This window comes from Dama dama, chromosome 15 (genome assembly GCF_033118175.1).
Source record: "Dama dama isolate Ldn47 chromosome 15, ASM3311817v1, whole genome shotgun sequence".
Lineage (NCBI taxonomy): Eukaryota > Metazoa > Chordata > Mammalia > Artiodactyla > Cervidae > Dama > Dama dama.
Window position 1 is genome coordinate 67,502,351 of NC_083695.1, and position 26,161 is coordinate 67,528,511.

General features: G+C 42.4%; 1 protein-coding gene across 4 annotated transcripts in view; it reads right to left on the reverse strand.

Moving 5' to 3' along the window:
• DNMBP (dynamin binding protein) overlaps window positions 1-26,161 on the reverse strand; it is a 114,263-nt gene that overhangs the window by 37,730 nt on the left and 50,372 nt on the right. Inside the window, exon 1 of one of the 4 annotated variants that reach the window (XM_061162376.1) lies at window positions 9,220-10,542. The exons of 2 other annotated variants lie outside the window; for them this stretch is intronic. In XM_061162376.1, coding sequence (XP_061018359.1) covers window positions 9,220-10,384 — 1,165 coding nt within the window. In that variant the 5' untranslated portion in view covers window positions 10,385-10,542. Of the gene's footprint in view, window positions 1-9,219; window positions 10,543-26,161 lie in introns of those variants that run through there. One more of the 4 variants, XM_061162377.1, reaches the window with a different exon arrangement.

Consider the following 26,161-nt stretch of genomic DNA (forward strand, 5'->3'; position numbering starts at 1 on the left):
CTCCTTCTCTAAAGCTTCGATCATCTCCCAACCCTTGACAAAACAGGTCCCTATATTTATTCCCTTTCGCCTCCACATATTTTCTCTTTCCCTCTTCTTTGCTTCCTACCTACCTATCTTAATCAGCCTGTCAGTACAGCCTGATTTTAAAAAGTAAACACAGGAAACTTTGTTCAACTCTGTGCCCCCCTCAGTCACAGTCACCTCTGTTTCACTGTGTGTGTGAAAGGTCTTGAAAGAGTGGTCTTCATGCAAGAAGACCTCCTTGCAGACCTCCTCCCCCATCTAATTTCTTCCTAATTAATTCTGTGTCATCACTGTATTTCCATCAACCGATAACCTCTAAAAATCCATGGCATCATACTTGACTTCCCTGTGGCATTTGAAAGTGTTGGCCATTCTCTCCTACTCTAAGCCTTTCGGTTTTCTTCTGCCCTCCCCACAGTGTTCCCTTCTCCTGCCCCATGCCGTGGGCATCTCCTAGGCTGGAGTTCTCAGATGCCCACCCTTTCCACAGTCATTCCGGTCCTCAGAGAAGTCATCCACTCACAGTGTTAGTGATCACATCTCAGAGGGGGAATCACCATGTGCAGGGCCAGCTCTGACTTCTTCCTCAGGCTCTGGCCCAAACTCCCATTTGGTTTCTAAGATTTCGATACACTAGTTCTTCCCCACACTGTATTCCTCTTTGTCACGACAACTCTGCATCTTTGCTCATCGACTTTCTCCAACCAGAAATGTTCTCCTTGTTTCTCTCTGCCTATCTCAACCCCACTACACCTTTAAGCTTTAGCTAAAATTCAAGCATCTTCCTAAAGTCTATTCCATTAACTCAAGTAAAAACTGAGCTTTTCCTCTTCTGATTGTCCACAGCATTTACTGTCTAAGCTAGATACTTCCGTACTTTATTTAATTATTCATATTTTTACACTTTGTCTTTTCAACTTATCTAAAAACGCCTATGGTGGTGAGGGGTATGGGGGGTATCCTTCCCAGCATACCCCAATGCTTGGTACAGTGCTAAGTACAAAAACTAGTTAATAAACACCTGTGTAATCACATTCAAAGGGAATATAGGATCTATGTGCTGGAATAATATAATTGATGATGATGGTAGCAGATTATGTTTATTTAGCATTTACTATGTGCCAGGCTCTGTTCCACTACTCTAAATATTTACACATCTAAACTCACCTATTTCTGATAACACTATCACGTACGTCAGTTTTCATACAAAGAAGGGTAATGCCATAGGATGTTCAAACTACCACACAGTTGCACTCATTTCACATGCTAGCAAGGTAATATTCAAAATCTTTCAAGCTAGGCTTCAACAGTACATGAACCAAGAACTTTCAGATGTACAAGGTAAATTTAGAAAAAGCAGAGAAACCAGAGATCAAATTGTCAACATTCAGTGGATTATAGAAAAAGCAAGAGAATTTCAGAAAAACATCTATTTCTGCTTCACTGACTACACTAAAGCCTTTGAAAGTGTGGATCACAATAAACTGGAAAATTCTTAAAGAGACAGGAATACCAAGACCACTTGACCTGCCTCCTAAGAAACCTGTATACAGGTTAAGAAGCAACAGTTAGAACTGGACATGGAACAACAGGTTGGTTCCAAATTGGGAAAGGAGTACATCAAGGCTGTATATTGTCACCCTGCTTATTTAACTTATGTGCAGAATACAACATGCAAAATGCTAGGCTGGATAAAGCTCAAGCTGGAATCAAGATTGCTGGGAGAAATATCAGCAACCTCAGATATGAAAATGATACCACCCTTTACTGACAAAGTTCTGTCTAGTCAAAGCTATGGTTTTTCCAGTAGTCATGTATGGATGTGAGAACTGGACTATAAAGAAAGCTGAGCACTGAAGAATTGATGCTTCTGAACTGTGGTGTTGGAGTAGACTCTCGGGAGTCCCTTGGACTGCAAGGAGGTCCAACCAGCCAATCCTAAAGGAAATCAGTCCTAAATATTCATTGGAAGGACTGATGCTGAAGCTGAAATACTTTGGCCACCTGATGCGAAGAACTGACTCACTGGAAAAGACCCTGATGCTGGGAGAGATTGAAGGCAGGAGGAGAAAGGGATGACAGAAGATGAGATGGTTGGATGGTATCACTGACTCAATGGACATGAGTTTGAGTAAACTCCGGGAACTGGTGATGGACAGGGAAGCCTAGCATGCTGCAGTCTGTGGGTCGCAAAGAGTCAAATATGACTGAGTAACTGAACTGAACAGTAGAAAGCAAAGAGGAACTAAAGAGCTTCTTGATGAATGTGAAAGAGGAGAGTGAAAAAGCTGGCTTAAAATTCAACATTCAAAAAACTAAGATTGTGGCATCTGATCCCATCTGCTACTGCTGCTGCTGCTAAGTCACTTCAGTCGTGTCTGACCCTGTGCAACCCCATAGATGGCAGCCCACCAGGCTCCCCCATCCCTGGGATTCTACAGGCAAGAACACTTGGAGTGGGGTGCCACTGCCTTCTCCAAATCTGATCCCATCACTTCATGGCAAAAAGATGGGGAAACAATGGAAACAGTGACAGACTGTTATTTTCTTGGACTCCAAAATCACTGCAGATACTGACTGCAGCCATGAAGTTAAAGGATGCCTGATTCTTGGAAGAAAAGCTATGACAAATCTAGACAGTGTATTAAAAAACAGAACAGAGACATCGCTTTGCCGACAAAGGTCTATATAGTCAAAGCTATGGTTTTTCCAGTAGTCATGTACAGATGTGACAGTTGGGCCATAGAGAAGGCTGACCACCAAAGAATTGGTGTTTTTCAACTGTGGTGCTGGAAAAGGGTCTCTCAACTCCCTTGGACTGCCAGGGGATCAAACCAGTCAATCCTAAAGGAGATCAGTCCTGGGTGTTCATTGGAAGGACTGATGTTGAAGCTGAAACTCCAATACTCTGGCCACCTGATGCGAAGAGCTGACTCATTTGAAAAGACTCTGATGCTGGGAAAGATTGAGGGCAGGAGAAGGTGACGACAGAGGATGAGGTGGTTGGATGGCATCCCCAACTCAATGGACATGAGCTTGGGTAAACTCTGGGAGTTGGTTATGGACAGGGAGGCCTGGTGTGCTGCGGTTCGTGGGGTCGCAGAGTCGGACACGACGGAATGACTGAACTGAACACCCTGAAGACATTTAGTGTCCCTGGTCCTTGTCTCAAAAATGCAAGAAGTAAAAAAAAAAAAAAAAAGCAAGAAGTCTTCTGTGTCCTGCCACTGAGACAACCAAATAACACTCCACCCATTTCCAAACCCAGGGCTGAGCTCGGCAAGCCTCAGAAAGCCCGCTGCCTCCAGCGCCCTCCACGTATCAGATCGGCACTATCCCTACAGCTAGGGTTTCAACTAGCTGATTCCCCACCCTAGCCTTTACCACTGCCATCTGGACCATGGATGGGCACCTAATCAGCGACCAGTTAGTTCATATGATGAGGCCTAACTAAAAAATTCAGGCTGAATCAATTGTATTCTCTCTTGGGAATCTGAATTAAGAACTGTCATGCAGATTAGAAAGAACAAAGGCAGAAGCACTGGACAACTACGGTTATGTGTAATCTAGTAAAGGAGTAGAAACTCTAAGAGGACGGTGTCGGTCTCGAGTCAGAGAAAACTAAAGCAGAGGCCCAGAGAAGAGCAAGAACGTCTTGAGGAAAGATGGTCTGTGAGAGAGAGAGAGAGAAAGGGAGCAGCTGGTCCACAGGGTGCCTGGCGTCAGTCCACCCATACTAGAACACCAGCCTTCGCCTTCCCCAGGGGTCTTAAGGTCGTCTCTCTCCAGCCAGAACATGGCACAGTGTTTGGTACTCAGTAAATTTGTTAAAGGTACATGAATGGCTCATGTACGTTAAAACAGAATGAAATTAGAATAAAAGCTGTAAAGTGAAGGTTAGTACTCAGTTGTGTCTGACTCTTTGCGACCCCATGGACTGTAGCCCACCAGGCATCTCTGTCCATGGAATTCTCCAGGCAAGAATACCAGAGTGGGTTGCCATTTCCTTTTCCAGGGGATCTTCCCGACCCAGGTATCAAACCCATGTCGCCCACATTGCAGGCAGACTCTTTACTGACCGAGCCACCAAGGAAGCCCCAAGCTGTAAAAAGGGCTCTGAAAACTGTAAAGCATGTAAATTAAAGTGGTACTACTATTACTTCTGCTGATGATAAAATGTCATGGTTCATTCTGCTGACCTTTTGTTACTGCCCAGTTAATTCTAAAAGCAGGCCCCTGCTCTCTGGAGGGGCAGAGACTTCTTGGCATCTGTTATACTCATTGCTTGTAATCAGTATATGAAGTGAGTCAAGAAAAAAACTAATGCCTTGGATTGATGGGCAGATATTGTATTCTAGTAGCTTGAATACAGAATGTAGCTATAGAGATGTATTCACACACTTGCAATGAAAAGAAACCTTGACTATATGAGAGTCCTAAAAACTCTGAACTATCTGTATAACACTGGCAAAAGTGCCTTCAAATTGTGCAGTTTTTACCTTGGGGAAAAAAATAAGACTTTCTTGCTCCACTGCAATTATAGTCCAAACTTTTAAGGAATTGCTTTTACAGTATGCCCTCCATATCCACGGGTTCTGCATCTGTGGATTCAACCAACTGCAGAGCGAAAACATTCTTAAAACTCCAGAAAGTTCCAAAATACAAAAAAACAAAACAAAACAAAACTTGAATTTGCCCCACTGTCAACTGTCTACACAGCATTTACATCGAATTTACAATCATTTACAAGGTATTAGGTATTATAAGTGGGAGATACCTAGTGGCTCAGACAATAAAGAATCCGCCTGCAATGTGGGAGAACTGGGTTCAATTCCTGGGTTGGGAAGATCCCCTGGAGGAGGGCATGGCAATCCACTCCAATATTCTTGCCTGGAGAATCCCCACGGACAGAGGAGCCTGGAGGGCTACAGTCCACGGGATTGCAAAGAGTCAGACATGACTAAGAGACTAAGCACAGCACAGATATTATAAGCAATTAAGATGATTTAAAATATATGGAAGGATGTGCATAGATCACCTGCAAATACTATGCCATTTTATATGTGACTTGAGTATCTGTGGATTTTGGTATCTGCAAGGGTGTGAGGGTGGAGCAGGGTGTTGGTCTTGAAACCAACCCCCCATAGATACAGATATTAGGAGATGACTGCATATCCCTCATCGCCACTTCCCTCCCAAACTCCCTGCAATACATCTCGTGCCTCTGTTGCTCCTGTTCCTCGCCTCATGTACCAAGTGAAAAGTCTTTCCTCAGAGCACATCCCCTCATATCTCTGCTTCATGCAACACAATTGAGCCCATTCCGTTTGGAGCTTCCTCCCTGGCTCCCCTAACACAATACTTTTCTGCTCTTCTAAGTTCATTTATTCAAAATGAACCTAAACCTGCACTTCTGGCTTGAACTGTGGTGCTGTAGTAAAAGCACTGGTCTGGGCATCCAGAGATCTCCTGGCCACACGGTTCAATTTCTCTGAGCTTTGTCTCTCCATTTAAAAACTGAGTGGGTTGGACCTAAGTATTTTTTTCATACTGTGACTCACATTTTACATTGTGGTCCAGTATATACATACATACATTTATGTAATCCATGTATGTATGGGTATATACACACAGAAGTAATACAGAAGTACTACACACTTTTACTACATGAGATGTACTTGAAATTTTCTATTCACTTCTATTTTATTTTTCAAAAAATGCTAGTTGCAATCCACTAAATAGATTTCAAACTTAATCATGGCTATTTACCCACATGTATAAAATAGTGGACTTGTTGAAATGTCAGGTTCCTTCTAGTAATAATATAAAAGGATTTTGTGTTACAGCCTTCCAACCTTGAACCATTAGCCTCAACGTGCATCTGAATTCAGCCTATTTCTCTCTGTAAGAGTTCTTCATATAGGTATCTTAGTATCACTTAAATTAACCTAGTTAACATAGAATTTGAAGCACTAGGTCCCCTTCCCATTGTAACTATTAATGGTCTTGAAGTAAAGTGAAGTCGCTCAGTTGTGTCCGACTCTTTGTGACCCTATGGACTGTAGCCTACAAGGCTCCTCTGTCCATGGAATTTTCCAGGCAAGAGTACTGGAGTGGGTTGCCATTTCCTTCTCCAATGGTCTTAAGTAAGTGTTAATCACTCAGTCGCACCTGACTCTTTGCAATTCTGTGGACTATGTTCCGACAGGTTCCTCTGTCCATGGGATTCTCCAGGCAAGAATACTGTGGAGTGGGTTGCCATTTCCTTCTCCAGGGGATCTTCCCAACCTAGGTATCAAACCTGGGTCTCCTGTACTACAGGCAGATTCTTTACCATCTGAGCCACCAGGGAAGCCCATTTAAGTTCTTGGCAAGTGTAAAATCCTAGTATGACTTTTGGTCTAGTAATGATAGAGTACCTTACACTGTACTAACTTCGCTACTGAAAACTAGCAGCAACTCTGGACAAGATATTTTTGAAAACAACTATGTGCTGGAAAGCCACCAAAAACAGCAAGAAACTGGAGGGGATACAACTCAAAACATGGGAATAAAACTAGGTAAGATCCCTGTTTATCTGATACCCCATTACCCTCACCCCAAAGGAATTCCTAGTGTTTTAGCATGCGGGAAATAAAGCAAAACTTGAGAGGCAACCAATGGTAATCTTATTTGGCTGCAGAATCAAAGGTCGTGGGACTCTGAAGTGACTTGATATTAAGGAAGATATCCTGAAAAAGAGGAAGGTGCAAAGAGGACAGCCCCAAAAGTCTATACAGAAATTCCCTTCAAATCCCGAACTGTGCATGCAAGTGATGTGACTAGGGAACACAGCAGAAAGCAGCAGCTGAAGGCCAAAGAGCCAAGCAGACATTCACAACTCTCTGTGAGTTGAGACGGAGTTTGAAATCTGAGTCCCTTCAAGTTAGGAGGTTCAATAAACTTGTCCAGTTGGAAACCTCAGCAGAGCTGCACCTTAGGAGCAAGGCCCACCTCCCGAGATGAGGCGACACACCCTAGGACTAAAGGCAAAACCGTAACAGACCTGCCCTAACAAGAATCTAAGCTTGAGGCCTTCACAGGAGAATGAACTGTTAATACAGGTCAGGGGAAGGAAAAATCCTGGCAGAACAGCTTGGTTTCTAGCCTGGGAGATGGTCAAGGAGCAGGCACTGAACAGCACTTTGCTTCTCAGATGCAGTAGGTGGAGGGTGGGGAACAACGGGAGAGAGGAAGGGATGGGCAGTATACCTGTAAACACAGGGTCCGAGGACAGATGTCCGTCCAGTGTGGGGGTCAGTCTGGATCTCAGAAAGGAGGGAACCATGCAGTGACAGTCGGGGAGGGGGAGGACTTGTTAGGGGGAAGGGTGGTGGGTGGATAAGAGATGAGGAAATCACAACTTATGAGCACCTACTATGTTCTAGACATGTGATTAAGTGTTTTATTTATATTATCTCACTATGAGACAGGTACGATCATCTTCATTTAACAAATAAGGAATCCAAAGCTCAGAGGAGTTAAGTAATTCGTCTAAAGCTGAGATATGAATGCAAGGCAGAAGTCCAAACGTGTTCCCTTCTGTAAGCACCTGCTGTGACTCTTTCAGGAAGGGCAGTGGCACCTGTGCTATGAAACAGCTAGCAAAGCTGGAAAGCAAAAAGATCTCTGGGACAGAATAAGATACTGTTTCAGGTCAAGGAGGGTATTAGAGGTATGAAAAGAAGTGTTAATGTGAATACACTATCAAAAGTTAAGTCCTCAAACATAAAGAGAGAGAGTTATAAAAATGGAAACGTTATCAGGTGGAACTGAGCTGGTCTCAGAGAGCTCACTGGGCACATTACAACACTCCAGAGAGAAGGGTTTGACTCCTAAGTGAAACAACAAACACAGTTAGGAGGTTCAATACAATAAGGAACTAACGAAAGGAAACAAAGTTCATCTAAGGAACAGCTGTGGGGGAAGGGAAAAGGAGTGACGCAAAAAAACTAACAGAAGGAATCACAGAATCAGACTTTTTTAAGCTGGAAAGAATGTAGAATTCATCCAATCCTTATCATTTCAAAGTAAAAATGCACCTCAGAAAACATAGCTAGCTGCTTAATATCTCAGCCTCCCAACTAAAGCAGAGTTTGGTTTCATTTTTTATCTCTACAAATGCAGGTAGAGGGACTGCTTTGTCCAAAACAGCGCCCTGGAAATTCAAGTTAAGTCAAGTCTGTGTTGAAAAGACCACTGGATAAACCACCAGCAGTTCCAGGAACACAACAGGGACTTATCTTTTCAGTGGCTCCACCACAATTCTAACCACCGGGCCTATTCTGAAGGAGACCTGGACGAGAAAGCTTCCACTTGGGAGGAAGGTGTGAGATGGATTTTCTAGATCGTTCACATTTTCTGACTCTAATCCTCCTCTCATCATGTTCTGCACTCTCCTAAACTGGCCAAAACCATAAAGTCTGCTTGACATGAGTATAACACACATAAAAAAACAAAGATTTAAAAGGAAGTTCAGTAATTGCAACAACAAAATAAAATAAACACAGTTCATTTCAGAGACCTGGAGAAGACAAACTGGCAAGAAAGAAAGAACCTCTAATGATAAAAGACCCTTAATATCCCCATTTTACAGATACCTTAAAGTTCAGGGAGACAAATTCACCTGAATTAGCTAACATATACAATGCACCGTTAAAAATATACTCTTCTCATTTCCACAAGAGGTCTGGTGTGCACCATTCACTTAAGATTCCTAAATGTCAAGGAATGAACCATCTATAAAACAAGTTAAGCCTTCTTTCCCCCTAATGTCTAAAGAAGTGCAGGGACTGAGAGAGAAAACAGGCCAGGAAAATGAATGTTCACTTGGTGCCCTGATAAAGGACTTGCCCAGGCTCCATAAGATAAACAAAGCACATTAAAGTAAAAACGGAAAGATCTTTGGATTACAGACCCTGACAAAAACCAACTCAGGTAAAGGAGAGTTCCCATGAAAGCAGTCTGGTTTTGAAAGCCATGTCGCAAATTTACAGCACTATGCATGCTCTTGGCTGTTCTCACTCAGGATACACTTATTAAAAATTTGGGGCCAGTTTCCTTAAGTTTACAAATGTTCCTGGTACCTACAAGAACTATTCCTTTTATTTATTCCCAGGTCTTATCCTCTAAGAAAGCTGTCTGAGTTCCTACCTTGGCCTCTCCTCCTGTTCTGCACAAATTCCGAGTGTCTCAAGGTGCTCGGTGCTGTGCGGCGGAAGCAGCTATTCCTTTTCCAAGTTTCTGGATCATTTAATCTTCTCTCTTCCTCTACATGCCAGCTACTCTTCTCTAATGAAGTGCCCCGAGGAACGCCACCATGATGTTCTCCTTGGTTCCCTCTCGTCCACTGATTTCTCGGACCCTCTGGGAAGACCCCTCTGCTCCCAGGTGCTATCATTCCTGGTCTGTCGATGCCATTACATTCTAAAGTCTTCCTCTGGTGGAGAGAATCTGCTCCTCTGTAATTCTGAAATTTATATTCACAGTTTGCAAATAAAGAATCAGAGCCTCTATTCTCTGTATCAAAACTACTCTGATCCCCGGCATGAATCTTGGTTTTGAGATCGATTTTAACATGTTGATAAACATTCCTGTCCCTGTCATGGTATTTGACAAATTCATTACCTTCACTGATACCACTCAAGTCTGGGAATTCCACAGACTGACCATTAGTATAATTCTCAGGAACATGATCTAAATCTGTGAGGTCTCTATGATAAAAATTAGTTTCTTTACAATCCTCAAGATTGTAATTACAATTCCTGCGGTCTATATGCTGGGTTTGAGGCTGACCAAAATTCCCCACAGAATCGTCCAAATCCCTGCAGTCAGTCCACTGTCCAGTTTCTTTAGAGTTCTTAGGATTATGATTCAGATTCTGATGATTTACGCAGCCAGTCATCTCCCCGTATTCTCCAACTTTCCGGGTTACCACAGGGCTTCCAGTAAACCAATCATCTTTAGTCGTGGAGTTCGGATTCCCATCATTTACATTTTCTGAATTATAATCACCACAGCCTGGAGTCACACTTCTGTTGTACATACAGTCCTTTCTACTTTCCTTTGCTTCCTCATTGTCCACATAGCTTGGTTCACTCTGTTCAAAATCCCAGTATCCACAATGCCTTTTTCTGTAGGGCCGATTCTGCCTTGTGGTTAGGTGTCTGGAATCCCAGTCATCCTCTCTGTAAAGTCCACCCAGCACTGGAAGGTACCTTTCCTGTAGACTCCTGCAGTCTTCATACTCACGGTTAGAGCTCCAGTCCCCGTTCTTCTGCAATTCTTTTTCTTTCTTCATCTCGTGGGTTTCACACATATTCACTGTGCTCAGAGACACACGTTTTTTCTCTCTCTTCCATGGGTCTGGGTTGAGCTCAGACGAGGACAGGTGCAGGGTAGCCCACGGCGGTATCTGTCCTTCTTAAAATGTCTCCCAAAGCACTTCAAATGCTCTTCTGGCTACTCCGGTCGGAGCACGAACAGATGTAGAGTAATTTCCATCTCAGGATCCAATCAGTGAGCTACTCTAGCTTTCCCCACGGAGCCCTGAAGGTAATTAGTAACTAGCGTTCTCGTGATTGGAGTTGGCAGTTTTGTTTCGTGTTTCCTTCAAGCTGGTCAAACTGGCTTGGCTGCTTTATGAGCTGAGGGCAGAAGCATTCTGCCGCTCTACAGGCTTTGCAGAAAAAGCAGAGTGAAAGAGAAACAGCCCCCTTCAACAGCCCGAGCTAAGATCACGTAACACTTTCATCTGCCTCTTTAATCCTTTAGTAATCAATCAGGGCTATGAATACATGCTTTCATGTGCAGCACAAACTGGACCTCCACTGCCCATCCTCTGAGTCTGGCTTTACCCCTTGGACATCTGAAACTCTTCGGGACACCCTTCCCTTTAGTTAGAGGCAGGACTCTTCCACCTTTGAGAGCTTTGCTTTTGTGGGATTCAGGTTACCAGTTAGTGTATACTCAAATCACAAGCTGTTCAAGCTCCTGTCCACAGACACGCTGGCTATCCCACTCAAGGAAGAAGAAGTCCATCTTTTATTCTGATTTGGTGTGTGGGTAATTTTATAGTGTAAAAACTCTTCCCCAGAGGAATACAGTTATGTATCCTTTCACATTTTCCTTGACACTTGTCATGCCAGAGAAGCATCAAAACCATTCATCTTCTGGGACTTCCCTGGTGGCACAGTAGATAGGAATCCTGTCAATGCAGGGGATACGGGTTCAGTCCCTAATCTGGGGAGATCCCACAGGCCACAGAGCAATTAAGCCCGTGTGCCACAGATACTGAGCTTATGCTCTAGAGCCCTCAAGCCACAACTAGTGAGCTTGTGTGCTGCAGCTACTGAAGCCCAAGAGCCTAAAGCCTATGCTCTATAACAAGAGAAGCCACTGCAATGAGAGGCCTGCACACTGGAACGAAGAGTAGCCCCTGCTCTCCGCAACAAGACCTAGTGCAACCAAATAAATAAATTATATATTTCAAAAAACTCATTCATCTAAATTTCTTTTCCACCTAATTCATGTAGCATATTTAGGAACTGGAGAATGAGACTGGAAATCAGAAAGGTGGGTATAAAAATACCACTTTGAATTCATCCAATAATAGATTACTTTAGGTGAAGCACAGTGGAAGAGATAAAGATGAAGTTAGTCTCTCTTATGATGCAGGAGCAACACACTATAACGTATGATTAGAGGTGAAGTACCGTAACAGACACAAATGGTGATGGCAAAAAGCAGAGTCTCTGGTGGGGCAATTGCAGTTTCACAGCAGTAGTGTTTGAGCTGTGCTTTCAAGTAAAAGTAGGGTCTCCAAAGACTTTCCACACATGGGAAACTAGGAAAGAGGGAACAGTTTGAAGGATACCACGTGTGTAGACAGTAACAAGGATCATGCTTGAGGGGTAGGTTCACGCAGATCTGAAAGGACTGAGGCCACTTATTTTATTTAATGAATAACGAAAGGTCATTGAAGGCTTCTCAGAGAGTGATATGCTAAGAGTCTTTAGTAAGATTACACTTTCAGCTATGGTCATCTATCAAGTGTCCTTGAACTTTTATCTAATCCCTATTTGTGAAACAGTATAAAGAACCCTAAGGAGACCAGGGTTATAAGCTTTGTCAATAATTAGATGCTTGCTCTTGGATAAACAAACAGGTTCTAAATAAGGAAAGGAGTAGTCAAGGCTGTATTGTCACCCTGCTTATTTAACTTATATGCAGAGTATTTCATGAGAAATGCTGGGTTAGAGGAAGTACAAGCTGGAATCAAGATTGCCGGGAGAAATATCAATAACCTCAGTTATGTAGATGACACCAGAAGTTCAATTTTAAAATGAAGAAGTTAATAATTTCTCTGCCACTTTAAATTTAAACTTCTATGATCTTATGGCAAAAAGCGAAGAAGAACTAAAAAGCCTCTTGAAAAGGGGAGAGTGAAAAAGTTGGCTTAAAACTCAACACTCAGAAAACTAAGATCATGGCATCTGGTCCCATCACTTCATGGCAAATAGATAGGGAAACAATGGAAACAATGAGAGACTTTACTTTTCTGAGCTCCAAAATCACTGCAGATGGTGAGTAGCCATGAAATTAAAAGACTCTTGCCCCTTGGAAGAAAATCTATGACCAACCTAGACAGCATATTAAAAGCAGAGACATTACTTTGCCAACAAAAGTCTATCTAGTCAAAGCTATGGTTTTTTCAGGAGTCATGTATGAATGTGAAAGTTGGACTATAAAGAAAGCTGAGCACCGAAGAACTGATGTTTTTGAACTGTGTTGTTGGAGAAGACTCTTGAGAGTCCTTTGGACTGCAAGGAGATCCAACCAGTTCATCCTAAAGGAAATTAGTCCTGAATATTCATTGGAAGGACTGATGCTAAAGCTGAAACTCCAATATTTTGGCCATCTGATATGAAGAACTGACTCATGAGAAAAGACCCTGATGCCGGGAAAGATTGATGGTGGGAGGAGAAGGGGACAACAGAGGATGAGATGGTTCAATGGCATCACTGACTCAATGGACATGAGTTTGAGTAAGCTCTAGGAGTTGGTGATGGACAGGGAAGCCAGGCATGCTGCAGCCCATGGGGTTGCAAACAGTCGGACACGACTGAGTGACTGAACTGAATTCTTGGATAAACCACTTATTCTCTCTGGGACTCAACCTATCCATTTATAAAACGAGGCAGTTGGCCCCAGTGACATCCTTGATTGCTTCGGTTTTAAAAATTCATGCTTCTGCTTTCCTTGAAACTCCTTTTCCTTTCCTGAAATACTGAATGTACTGTGATACATCTTTGGATTCTATACTAACAGAATTAACCTCTAGATTGTTAAATCTGATTTTCATGAAAAGTTTTTTGTTCTTTTGTTCTGCTGCAGTAGCAGCAACAGCCCTGGCAGCTGCCATGTTGTCAAGTGTGTTTTATGGGCCAAGATCAGGATGAGGACTAGGAAGCTGACATAAATGTTCTTTGATCTTCACCAACTATGAGGAGGATATTGTATTATTTTGCTACAGATAAAGAATCTCTGAGACTTTGAAAAACCTGTCCAAGATCACAGAAACCAGTAAAAAGAGGGGCCATAATTTAAACCCATATCTGTCTGACTTCATGGCACTAGACTAAGAGGAGTATCTCAAAAACATAGGAAAAATTTCATTTCCCTCAAATCGAGTAAGCAAACAAGCACACTCTATCATGGTCTAATTCATGGTCTAATTCTATTCATGGTCTAATTCACACTCTATCACTGCCAAGGTGTGTGCACACATTCCACCCCATGCACCACACAGCCATTCCCTCTCTGTCTTCAGTCCTGGCTTACCTTTACCCTGCCTTGAGTGTTGACCTTCGACACCCAACTGAAACAAACACCCACACCAGCACAGTAACAGAAAGACTGTCCAGGACTTGTGACTTAGTCATCTAAAATCTCCGGCCTAAACCCAATAAAGATTGTGATTCTGCTCACAAACCAACAGGATGACATCATTTAGGAGGACAGCTTTGACTATGAGTTATACAGAGTGACAGTGTAAAAGAGGGCACATGAGATGAGGAATTAGGGCAGCTAGCTTCCAGAAGTTCAATTTTGGCTAATAACCCGTTTATAGCTATGCTTAATTTCTCTGGCTGTCAGTTTTCTTATGTGTAAAATGAGGAAGTTAATAATTTCTCTGTCACTTTAAATTTAAACTTCTATGATCTTATTTCTAAGCAAAAGTGAAAAGTAAAGATTTATCTTTCCCTGTTATGGAAATGGAAAAGTTCCTTTTAGCAACTTCAAATCTTCCATAAAGCTAGCATGGTGAGAAATAGGCCTAGTAAATCAACCAGGAGAATAAATAAAAGAGGATAAATTACAGGTGAGACAAATACTAGTCATAAAACAACCCAGTAGAAAAGGTTACATGAAGGCAAAAACAAATGATCTGTGGATGAGTGAAGAGTGAATAGCTGGTTAAAATAAAAGGCCTCCCTTCTCCCATCCTTACTCCCTCTCTTTTTCTAAGCCCTACTGCCTTTAGGACTTTAAAGATACAGTTTGCATAAAAATGTAAACTGTCTCAGCTTTACCTCACTACTATGACCCAGAGCTAATCAAAAGTTGTGAATGGACTGCTCTTCTCATGTAATAAATCTGTGTGCAAAGAAATGTGGCCCAAGGGGATGAGGAGAATAACCTTCCCATTTTTCTCAATTCCAGTCCTACTGGTGAAATACAATCTTGTAGATAGTTATCCTCCGTTCCATCTGACGTAACAGTCACATTCCACAGGCTTTTTTCAAAAGCCTGGAGCAGCACTCTGCCATGATGCTTGTTGTTACTAAGGGCTTCCCTAGTGGCTCAGACAGTAAACAATCTGCCTGCAATTTGGGAGACCTGGGATCAATCCCTGGGTTGGGAAGATGCCCTGGAGAAGGGAATGGCAAACCATTCCAGTATTCTTGCCTGGAGAATACTACGGACAGAGAAGCCTTGTGGGCTACAGTCCATGGGGTCGCAAAGAGTTGGACATGACTAAGCGACTAACACACACATAGAGGGTGGGTGATCAGCTACAATGTCCCTCTGTGGATAGAAACTCTGTGAGCATAACACTAGAAGTGAAGGTGGGGCAGCAGGATTTAGAGGATGAGAGAAGAGACACAAAGCATAGAAAAGGCAAAGGAACAAAAGAGAGGAGATAGATTTTTAAAAAAATAAAACCTAGTAAGAAAAGGTAATCACCCTCACTTTTTAAGACTCTACCCCAATGACACTCTGATTCCCATAGAGTTTGCTATTTTTCAGAGCACCAGGCAAATATCCCTCTCATCTTACCTGTTACTTTATTATACTTGTTTATCTCCTTTTATTACACTGAAAGCCTGAGGGCAAGGGTCACATCCAATCTCCAATACAGCTCTATACTGGGCCACACAGGAGGTACTCCCAGGCTTAATGAGTTGATATGGTCACAGGCGAGATTCGATCAAGGCAGAGGGCAGGAGCACTCACAGGCTGTGCTTTTTTTTTTTTTTTTTAAATCCTGACCCTGTCACTTACTAGCTGTATCATCTTGGGAAAGTTACTAAGCCTGTTTCTTGATCTTTTCATCATCAAATCCACCATTCTACTTGCATCTATACCCATCTGTTCTGCCTTCCCTCTTGTTAGAATGGAAAAACTGTCTCTGCTCTGATCAAACAGGCCAACCTCTCTGCTGGCTCACTGCTCCCACTTCCGCCTGACCCTCAAAGACTTTATTCCAGCAATTAGCCACTGCCACCACCACCTCTTCAACGCGCCCACTCTAACCACCAGTCTCATAAGGCTGTGAGTGCTTCCCATCCTACAAACATCTGTTGGCTCCTCAGTCCAATGCTGCCTCCAGGTGCTACCCCGTTACTTTGCTTTCCTTTATAGCATACTTCTGCTTTCAAAGACTTTTGAGCAAATATTCAATGCCTCTATTTCCTTACCTCTCAGCCCATAATGCGGGAGACCAGGGTTCAATCCCCGGGTTGAGAAGATCCCCTGGAGAAGGAAATGGCAACCCACTCCAGTATTCTTGCCTGGGAAATCCCATGGACAGAGGAGCCTGGCAGGCTACAGTCCATGGGGTCACAAAGAGTCTGACACGACTGAGAGACTACCACACACAATAAGGCTTTTATCCCTTTGTTATCACTGTACTGAAACTGCTCTTGACAAGGTCATCCAATCCAATGGCCATTTCTGGGACTCACCTCATTTGGCCTCTAAGTAGCTTTTGGACACAGTCACTTTCTTCCTTGAAGAGCTTCCTTCACTCGACTGGCTGCTCCTTTTCCTTTGCTGATTTATCTCTCTAGTCTTGCATATTTCTAAACAGTGGCTGCCCCAGGTCTTCTCCTTTGTGCCCAGCTACCTAGCACGGGCTTCCCAGGCGGCACTAGTGGTAAAGAACCTGCTTGCCAATGCAGGAAACCTAAGAGACTTGGGTTCGATCCCTGGGTGGGGAAGATCCCCTGGACGTAGGGCATGGCTACCCACTCCAGTATTCTTGCCTGGAGAATCCCATGGAGAGAGAAGCCTGGTGGGCTACAGTCCATAGGGTCACAAAAAGTGGGACACAACTGAAGTGACTTAGCATACCCCACACCCAGCACACAGCAGGAACTTAAGGAATTCCTAGACTAGGAATGTGGTTTCCATTCTTTGTTCAGCTGCCTTTCAGCCTATGGGCTTCCCTGGTGGCTCAGAGGTTAAAGTGTCTGCCTGCAATGAGGGAGACCCGGGTTCGATCCCTGGGTTGGGAAGATCCCCTGGAGAAGAAAATGGCAACCTATTCCAGTATTCTTACCTGGGAAATCCATGGATGGAGGAGTCTGGTGGCCTGCAATCCACAGGGTCGCAAAGAGTCGGACTGAGCAATTTCACTTTCACTTTCAGCCTAAGGGTTAATTAGGAGGAGTTGTAAAGAAGATCCTATCATTAAGGTTAAAGAAACTCAAGGGATATCAATACAGCTGCAGCCTCCAGCTATGTGCAAAGAGAGGATCTGGAAATGAAGACAGATATCTAAGATTAAAAAGTAAATTCCCCAGTAAAGGAAGAGATTATGAACTAATTAAAAGACAACTGACTGGGACAGAGGAAGACAGACACACAGAGAAAAAGAATCTGGGAGTACTGTAAAAAATAAAAAATAAAGACTAGAATATAGGAAAACAAGAGAGTTAAAAACAGTTTAAACCTTATGATGAACTTAAAGATGAGTTAGGCGAAGGTTACAAATCTTGGGGATGTTACTAGTATGAAAACTTAAGTAACTTCATGATAAGCTAGCAGTAAAAAGTATATCTGTGAGGAAGGATTAAATATTTATATATGTATATATCAATACATACATATATGCTCTTAAGTCCATAGATACATGTAATTTAACAAATAGTTTTCAACAGATGAGAGTACTAAAAAATGTTTGGCATAAATGAGAGTCCTAAAAAACATTTGGCATAAATTTTTTTAAACTAATTTACTTTTAAAATATAAATTTATTTATTTTAATTGGAAGCTAATTACTTTACAATATTGTAGTGGTTTTGCCATACACTGACATGAATCTGCCACGGGTGTACATGTGTTCCCCATCCTGAACCCCCACCCCCACCTTCCTCCCCATCCCATCCCTCTGGGTCATCCCAGTGTACCAGCCCCGAGCACCCTGTCTCATGCATCAAACCTGAACTGGTGATTTGTTTCACATATGATAATATACATGTTTTTAATAATAGGCAGGACATGGAAGAAACCTAGATGTCCATCAGCAGACGAATGGACAAGAAAGCTGTGGTATATACACACAATGGAATATTACTCAGCCATTAAAAAGAATACATCTGAATCAGTTCTAATGAGGTGGATGAAACTGGAGCCTATTATACAGAGGGAAGTAAGTCAGAAAGAAAAAAACACCAATACAGTATACTAATGCATAAATATGGAATTTAGAAAGATGGTAACGATAGCCCTAAATGCAAGACAGCAAAAGAGACACAGATGTATAGAACAGTCTTTTGGACTCTCTGGGAGAGGGTGAGGGTGGGATGATTCGGGAGAATGGCATTGACACATGTGTATTACCATATGTGGCATAAATTATTTTGGAAGTAAGCTGTCAAGAGTCAGTCGGGGGAGGTGGGAGGGGGGATCGGGATTGGGAATACATGTAAATCCATGGCTGATTCATATCAATGTATGACAAAACCCACTGGAAAAAAATAATAATAATAATAATTTTTAAAAAATGTAAAAAAAATAAAAAATAAAAAAAAAAAAGAGTCAGTCGGGATCCCTTCACCTTGAGCACTTGTAGATCTGAGTTGTTCTTCCCTACCACCCACTCTCAGATGTCAAGCCATCACTCCTTAAGTCGCAACACGCTGGCAATACAGGGTGGCGCAGCAAGAAAGCACGTAAAACTGCACAATGAAACCCGCCTGGATCTGGATCCCAGCTCTCTCACTCACCAGCTATGAGACTGTGGGCAAACCTTGGCTTTCTCATCTAGCAGATGTGGACAATTCTGGGAATTGGAAAAGTGTATAAAAGCACCTTGCACATTGTTCAACAAAGAATAAGCACTCAATTAGTTATAATTTCTGTCACCATTCAGTTCCTATCAACAGTTCCAATGTCACCATTTCAGCTCCTATCTTGCAGACCGCTCACTCCTTGGGCCTCTTCTCTTTTTCTCTGTCTATACTTTTTTCTTTAATCTCATTAAATATCATGGCTTTAAATAATGTCTATGTGCTAAAAGAATTGCTCAAAATTCTCCAAGCCACGCTTCAGCAATATGTGAACCGTGAACTTCCAGATGTTCAAGCTGGTTTTAGAAAAGGCAGAGGAACCAGAGATCAAATTGCCAACATCCGCAAGAGAGTTCCAGAAAAATATCTATTTCTGCTTTATTGACTATGCCAAAGCCTTTGACTGTGTGGATCACAATAAACTGTGGAAAATTCTGAAAGATATGGGAATATCAGACCACCTGACCTGCCTCTTGAGAGGTATGCAGGTCAGGAATCAACAGTTAGAACTGGACATGGAACAACAGACTGGTTCCAAATAGGAAAAGGAGTACATCAAGGCTGTATATTGTCACCCTGCTTATTTAACTTATATGCAGAGTACATCATGAGAAACGCTGGGCTGGAAGAAGCACAAGCTGGAATCAAGATTGCCGGGAGAAATATCAATAATCTCAGATATGCAGATGACACCACCCTTATGGCAGAGAGTGAAGAGGAACTAAAGGGCCTCTTGATGAAAGTGAAAGAAGAGAGTGAAAAAGTTGGCTTAAAGCTCAACATTCAGAAAACTAAGATCATGCATCCGGTCCCATCATTTCATGGCAAAGAGATGGGGAAACAGTGGAAATAGTGGCTGACTTTATTTTTCTGGGCTCCAAAATCACTGCAGATGGTGACTGCAGCCATGAAATTAAAAGATGCTTACTCACTGGAAGGAAAGTTATGACCAAACTAGACAGAATATTAAAAAGCAGAGACATCACTTTGTCAACAAAGGTCCGTCTAGTCAAGGCTATGGTTTTTCCAGTGGTCACGTATGGATGCGAGAGTTGGACTATAAAGAAAGCTGAGCACCGAAGAATTGATGCTTTTGAACTGTGGTGTTGGAGAAGACTCTTGGGAGTCCCTTGGACTGCAAGGAGATCCAACCAGTCCATCCTAAAGGAGATCAGTCCTGGGTGTTCATTGGAAGGAATGATATTGAAGCCGGAACTCCAATACTTTGGCCACCTGATGTGAAGAGCTGATTCATTTGAAAAGATCCTGACAAAACAAACAAACAAAAAATGAAAAGACCCTGATGCTGGGAAAGATTGAGGGCAGGAGGAGAAGGGGATGACAGAGGATGAGATGGTTGGATGGCATCACCAACTCAATGGACATGGGTGGATTCCAAGAGTTGGTGATGGACAGGGAGGCCTGGCATGCTGCGGTTCATGGGGTCACAAAGAGTCGGACATGACTGAGCGACTTAACTGAACAGAACTTATGTCTATGTGCTCTCAAAACTGGTTCCAAATTTATGTCTCCAGGCTTAACTCCTCTGAACTCTGGCCTCTACATCGAATTGTGCAGTTGACCTCTGCCCTGTCCCACCTCCCCCAGCAGAGTCTCCTGCACTCTTCACCATTAATTGAGAAATTACTGGCAACTCCAGTCCTTCCAGTTGCTCAACCTCAGCGTCGTTCACCTCATATCCAATCCGCTAGCAACTCCTACTGGCTCCAACTCAAATATACCTTATATCAAAATAACTGAGCACTTCCCCTCATCCCCACTCTACTATCCTGGCCCAAGCTACATCATCTCTTGCCTAGATCACCGCAGTAGCCTCCTAACTGGTCTCTCTGCTTCTGTCCTTGTATCTCTACCTACCATCTATTCTCAACACTGCAGCCAAAGTGACTCTATCAAGATCTAAGTCACCTCATGCTGCTCCCCTGCTCAGAACCTTCCTGGGGCTTCTTTACTTTGAATGATGGGCTTACAAAGCCCACATCTTTGCTAAACTGGCGTCCTTGCTATTCCTCAAACACCAGGCATACTCTCATACTTGCTATTCTAGCTACCTGAAAAAAACAACCCTAACCTCAAAATGGCTTGGCTGGCTCCCTACAATCTTTCAGATACTCATTCAAAGCCTTAAGGCATTACCTTAAGGGGAGACATTTAGGAGCAAGATTCCAGATGCAGAAGAGGCTAACTCTACAAATTACCATCCACTGCACTGATTTAGATAAACAGGGTCATGGCTGATATGGAAAGTAACTACAGCTATGACTCAAAGGCAGCTAGACAGACAGAAAGGGTAATAAACACAGGTCAGATTCACTATGATCGCTAGAATTTCAAAGATACACAAATATGAATGATACTACTATATCTTTTTTATTAATCAGTGTATATCCAGTGCCGGATCACAGTATGTGTTCAAGAAATACTTAATGAGTAAAAAAGTCACTTTTCATTGAGATTTTCCCTGATTCTATAGGTTCTTTCACCTTCTAATAATACATATATTTTTACTTACTTATCGTCTCCCCAAGGGGGCAGAGATCGCTGCTGTAACTCTAGAACCCTGCCTGGAATATAGTAGGAGCTCAACCGTATTTATTGAATAAATTACTGCCCTAGAGTTCTTCCTCTTTGGGGTCTTGCTGTTGAATACATCTGATAAAGTAAACATAGGAGTCCACACACTCAGGTAACTAGCCAGCACAGCAGGACCGCTTTTGACGGCGGCAGGAGGCGGGTCCTTTCACTAAGTGCTGCAAAATCTGGATGAAATCTAAAGCCCTGGAGCTTTTGCAGCTTTTCCACCCCTCTGCCTGGAGCTGAGGGTAAGGAAATGTTCACAAACCTACACTACAAACTGCAAGAAACAGTGATTCACAGGCCAATTATAACGAAATTAACCATTTCCAGCTACCTATCTTGACAGACATTAAACCATCTATCCTAAGAGGAAAACTAGCTTCTGTCCTGAATCACACACCCCAGATGGCTTCTGACTATGGTTGCTGTTTCATATCCAAAAAAAAATTCCATTATCAGTAACTGAGCTAATTTTTACTGAGCCAACACCCTAAACTAGATGTTACACAAGCTGAGGATACTATTTTGGTTTGTTTGTTTGTTTGTTTGTTTAATTATGTCTGACAAACTAGAAAGAAAAATCATTATTTCTTTTACAAAAACTTTTATATCTTGAAAGACTACAAAATGCCTTAGCTTTAAAACTCTATTTATCTTTTACTAGTTTAAGAATTCTTATACCTGAGGCATTCCAAGAAGTCTTCAGAATAATAAATTGCTTCTATATGTAGAAAAACTATACTTTTAAGTTTTAAAAATCTGTCTGGAATATTACGTATCACTTCAGTGTACAGAGGTTATTATTCCATATCGATCATTCTCTAACTGGTTAACCTAATGACTCTCTTTAGTGGATATTAAATCTCATCCAATATCTTGCTGAAAACATTACTTTTCTGAAAAACATATTCTGATTTAATGTGTGAGATGTGTGTGTGCTCAGTCGTGTCCGACTTTCTGTGATCCCACGGACTGCAGCCCATCAGGAACCTCTGTCCATGGAATTTTCCAGGCAAGAATACTGGAATGGTTTGCCATTTCCTCATCTAGGGGACCTTCCCAATCCAGGAATCCAATCCGCATCTCCTATGTCTCCTGCATTGGCAGGCAGATTCTTGACCACCAGCGCCAGCTGTGAAGGACAGGGAAGCCTGGTGTGCTGCAGTACATGGGGTCACAAAGAGTCGGATATGACCGAGTGACTGAACAACAACAAAGCACCACCTATGCAACAGTCATTTAAAATTCAAATTAAAAATCACCCGGAGAGTCTCTGGTCAACCTTCCTCTTGGCATTACCTTAAAGGGAGAAGTTTAGGAGCAAGATTCCAAACGGAAGAGGCTAACTCTACAAATTATCATCCTCTGCACTGATTTAGATAAACAGGGTCATGGCCCACATGAAAAGTAACTATAGCCATGATTCAAAGGCAGCTAGAGAGACAGTGTGATAAACACAGGCCAATATCAGTATGCTCACTAGAGTCTCAAAGATACACAAATATGAATAATACTACTATATCCTTTTTATTGATCAGTGTATAGCCAGTGCCTGGTTCATAGTATGTGCTCAAGAAATACTTGCTGAGTAAAGAAATGAATGTACAACCCTGACAAATTCAAGCATGCGAACCTCTCCTAGAGGTAGAAAAGAACTAGGATATGTTAAAATAAGATTCTCTCAAGGCTACAGGATATAGCCCTCAACAATGTTTCTAAAAGAAACATATACTGGGAAACCTGAAATTGTGGACTACCCCTGAATATTTCTACTGCTACAGAAGCCAAACTATCAGATTTGAAGGTACCCTTTTTTGTTGCTGTTGTTCTATTTTGGTTTTCTTTTGACCATGACACATGGCTTGTGGAATCTCGGTTCCTTGACCAGGGACTGAACCTGGACAACAGCAGTGAAAGCCCAGAATCCTAACCACAAAACCACCAAGGAACTCTTGGTACTGTGTTTTAGATGTGGACTTCAATTATTAATTAGCAACTCACTTGACCAGAACCTCCTAGAAAGCAGACAAAACATCTAAGTTTGTTATTATGTACCTTGTCCTTAACACAGTGCCTGGCACCAATATTTGCTGAATGAATAAGTCATTGACCTGACACCATTCTGAAGTCCACTATAACATGTCATTCCTCAATACACTATACTCACAAATATGCCTCCTAATGTTCTACCCTTCTACTATAAAGAAAGCTGAGTGCCGAAGAATTGATATTTTTGAACTGTGGTGTTGGAGAAGACTCTTCAGAGTCCCTTGGACTGCAAGGAGATCCAACCAGTCCATCCTAAAGGAGATGAGTCCTGGGTGTTCATTGGAAGGACTGATGTTGAAGCTGAAACTCCAATACTTTGGCCACCTGATGCGAAGAGCTGACTCATTTGCAAAGACCCTGATGCTGGGAAAGATTGAGGGCAGGAGGAGAAGGGGATGACAGAGGATGAGATGGTTGGATGGCGTCACTGACTCAATGGACATGGGTTTGGGTGGACTCCGGGAGTTGGTGATGGACAGGGAGGCCTGGAATGCTGCGGTTCATGGGGTTGCAAAGAGTCGGACTTGACTGAGCGATTGAACTGAACGGAATGTTCTACCCTGTATATGTCCAACTGAATGCAGAGTTCCAGACAAGAGCAAGGAGAGATAAGAAAGCCTTTTTTTTTTTCTGTTTAAATTGCCTGCACATTTAATTTTTTTAATTTTTTTTCCATGTATTTTTATTAGTTGGAGGCTAATTACTTTACAATATTGTAGTGGTTTTTGCCATACATTGACATTCTTAAGTGAACAATGCAAAGAAAGAAAGAAAAACAATAGATGGGAAAGACTAGAGATCTCCTCAAGAAAACTGGAGATACCAAGGGAACATTTCATGCAAAGATGGGCACAATAAAAGACAGACATGGCAAGGACCTAACAGAAGCAGAAGAGATTAAGAAGAGGTGGCAAGAATACACAGAACTGTACAAAAAAGGTCTTAATGACCTGGATAACCACAACGGTGTTGTCACTCACCTAGAGCCAGACATCCCGGAATGTGAAGTGGGCTATAGGAAGCATAACTACGAACAAAGCTAGTGGAGGTGATGGAATTCCAGTTGAGCTATTTCAAATCCTAAATGATGATGCTGTTAAAGTCCTGCCATCAACATGTCAGCAGATTTGGAAAACTTAGCAGTTGGTCACAGGTCCGGAAAAGGTCAGTTTTCATTTCAATCCCAAAGAAGGGCAATGCCAAAGAATGTTCAAATTACTACACAATTAAACTTATTTCACATGCTAGTAAGGTAGTGCTCAAAACCCTTCAAGCTAGGCTTCAGTAGTACGTGAACCATGAACTTTCAGATGTTCAAGTTGCTTTTAGGAAAGGCAGAGGAACCAGAGATCAAATTGCCAACATCCACTGGCTCATAAAAAAAAAGCAAGAGAATTCCAGAAAAACATCTACTTCTGCTTCACTGACTAAGCTAAAGCCTTTGACTGTGAGATCACAACAAACTGTGGAAACTTCTGAAAGAGATGGGAATACCAGACCACCTTACCTGCCTCCTGAGAAATCTGTATGCAGGTCAAGAAGCAACAGTTAGAACCAGACATGGAACAATGGACTGGTTCAAAATTGGGAAAGGAGTACATCAAGGCTATATATTGTCACCCTGCTTATTTAACTTCTATGCAGAGTATATCATGCAAGATGCCTGCCTGAATGAATCACAAGTTGGAATCAAGCTTGCTGGGAGAAATACGCAGATGATACCACCCTAATGGCAGAAAGCAAAGAGGAATTAAGGAACCTTTTGATGAAGGTGAAACAGGGCAGTGAAAAAGCTGGTCTAACACTCAACATTCCCAAAACTAAGATCATGGTATCTGGTCCCTCACTTCATGGCAAACAGATGGGGAAAAAGTGTAAACAGTGAGAGACTTTATCTTCTTGGGCTCCAAAATCACTGCAGACGGTGACTGCAGCCATGAAATTAAAGAACACTTTGCTCCTTGGAAGAAAAGCTATGACGAAACTAGACAGCATATTAAAAAGCAGAGACATCACTTTGGTGACAAAGGTTCAAGTAGCTATGGTTTTTCCAGTAGTCATGTATGGATATGAGAGTTCAACCATAAAGAAGGTTGAGGGCAGAAGAATTGATACTTTTGAACTGTGGTGCTAGAGAAGACTCCTGAGAGTCCCTTGGACTGCAAGGAGATCAAACGAGTCGATCCTAAAGGAAATCGCCCCTGAATATTCACTGGAAGGAATGATGCTGAAGCTGAGGTTCCAATACTTTGGTCACTTGATGGGAAGTACTGACTCATCGGAAAAGACCTTGATGCTGGGAAAGATTGAGGGCAGGAGGAGAAGGGGATAACGGAGGATGAGATGGTTTACTAGCATCACTGACTCAATGGACATGACTTTGAGCAAACTCCCAAGAGATGGTGAAGGACAGGGAAGTCTGGCATGCTACAGTCCATGGGGTCACAAAGAGTCAGACACGACTTAGTGACTGAACAACAACAACCAATGTCAAGTTGCTTTCGCAACACAGAAAATGTCACATTCGACGCTTCTGCGACCCCATGGACTGTAGCCTGCCAGGTTTCTCTGTCCACAAGATTTCCCAGGCAAGAATAGTGGAGTGGGTTGCCATTTCCCTCTCCAAGGGATCTTCCAGACCCATGGATCAAACATCTCCTATATTGCAGGTGGGTTCTTTATCACTGAGCTACCAGGGAAGCCCAAAAGCTGAAATACTGAATAAAAAGTGAAGATTAAGGTTGACCGGGACAAGAGTACAAAGAAAAGTGATCAGGTTCTATCAGTTACTATTGTTTGTAGCCATTGCTATGTTATGAATGTATTTATAAAGCTCGTGCGTTTCAATGGCCCTGTGTGCTAACAGTAAG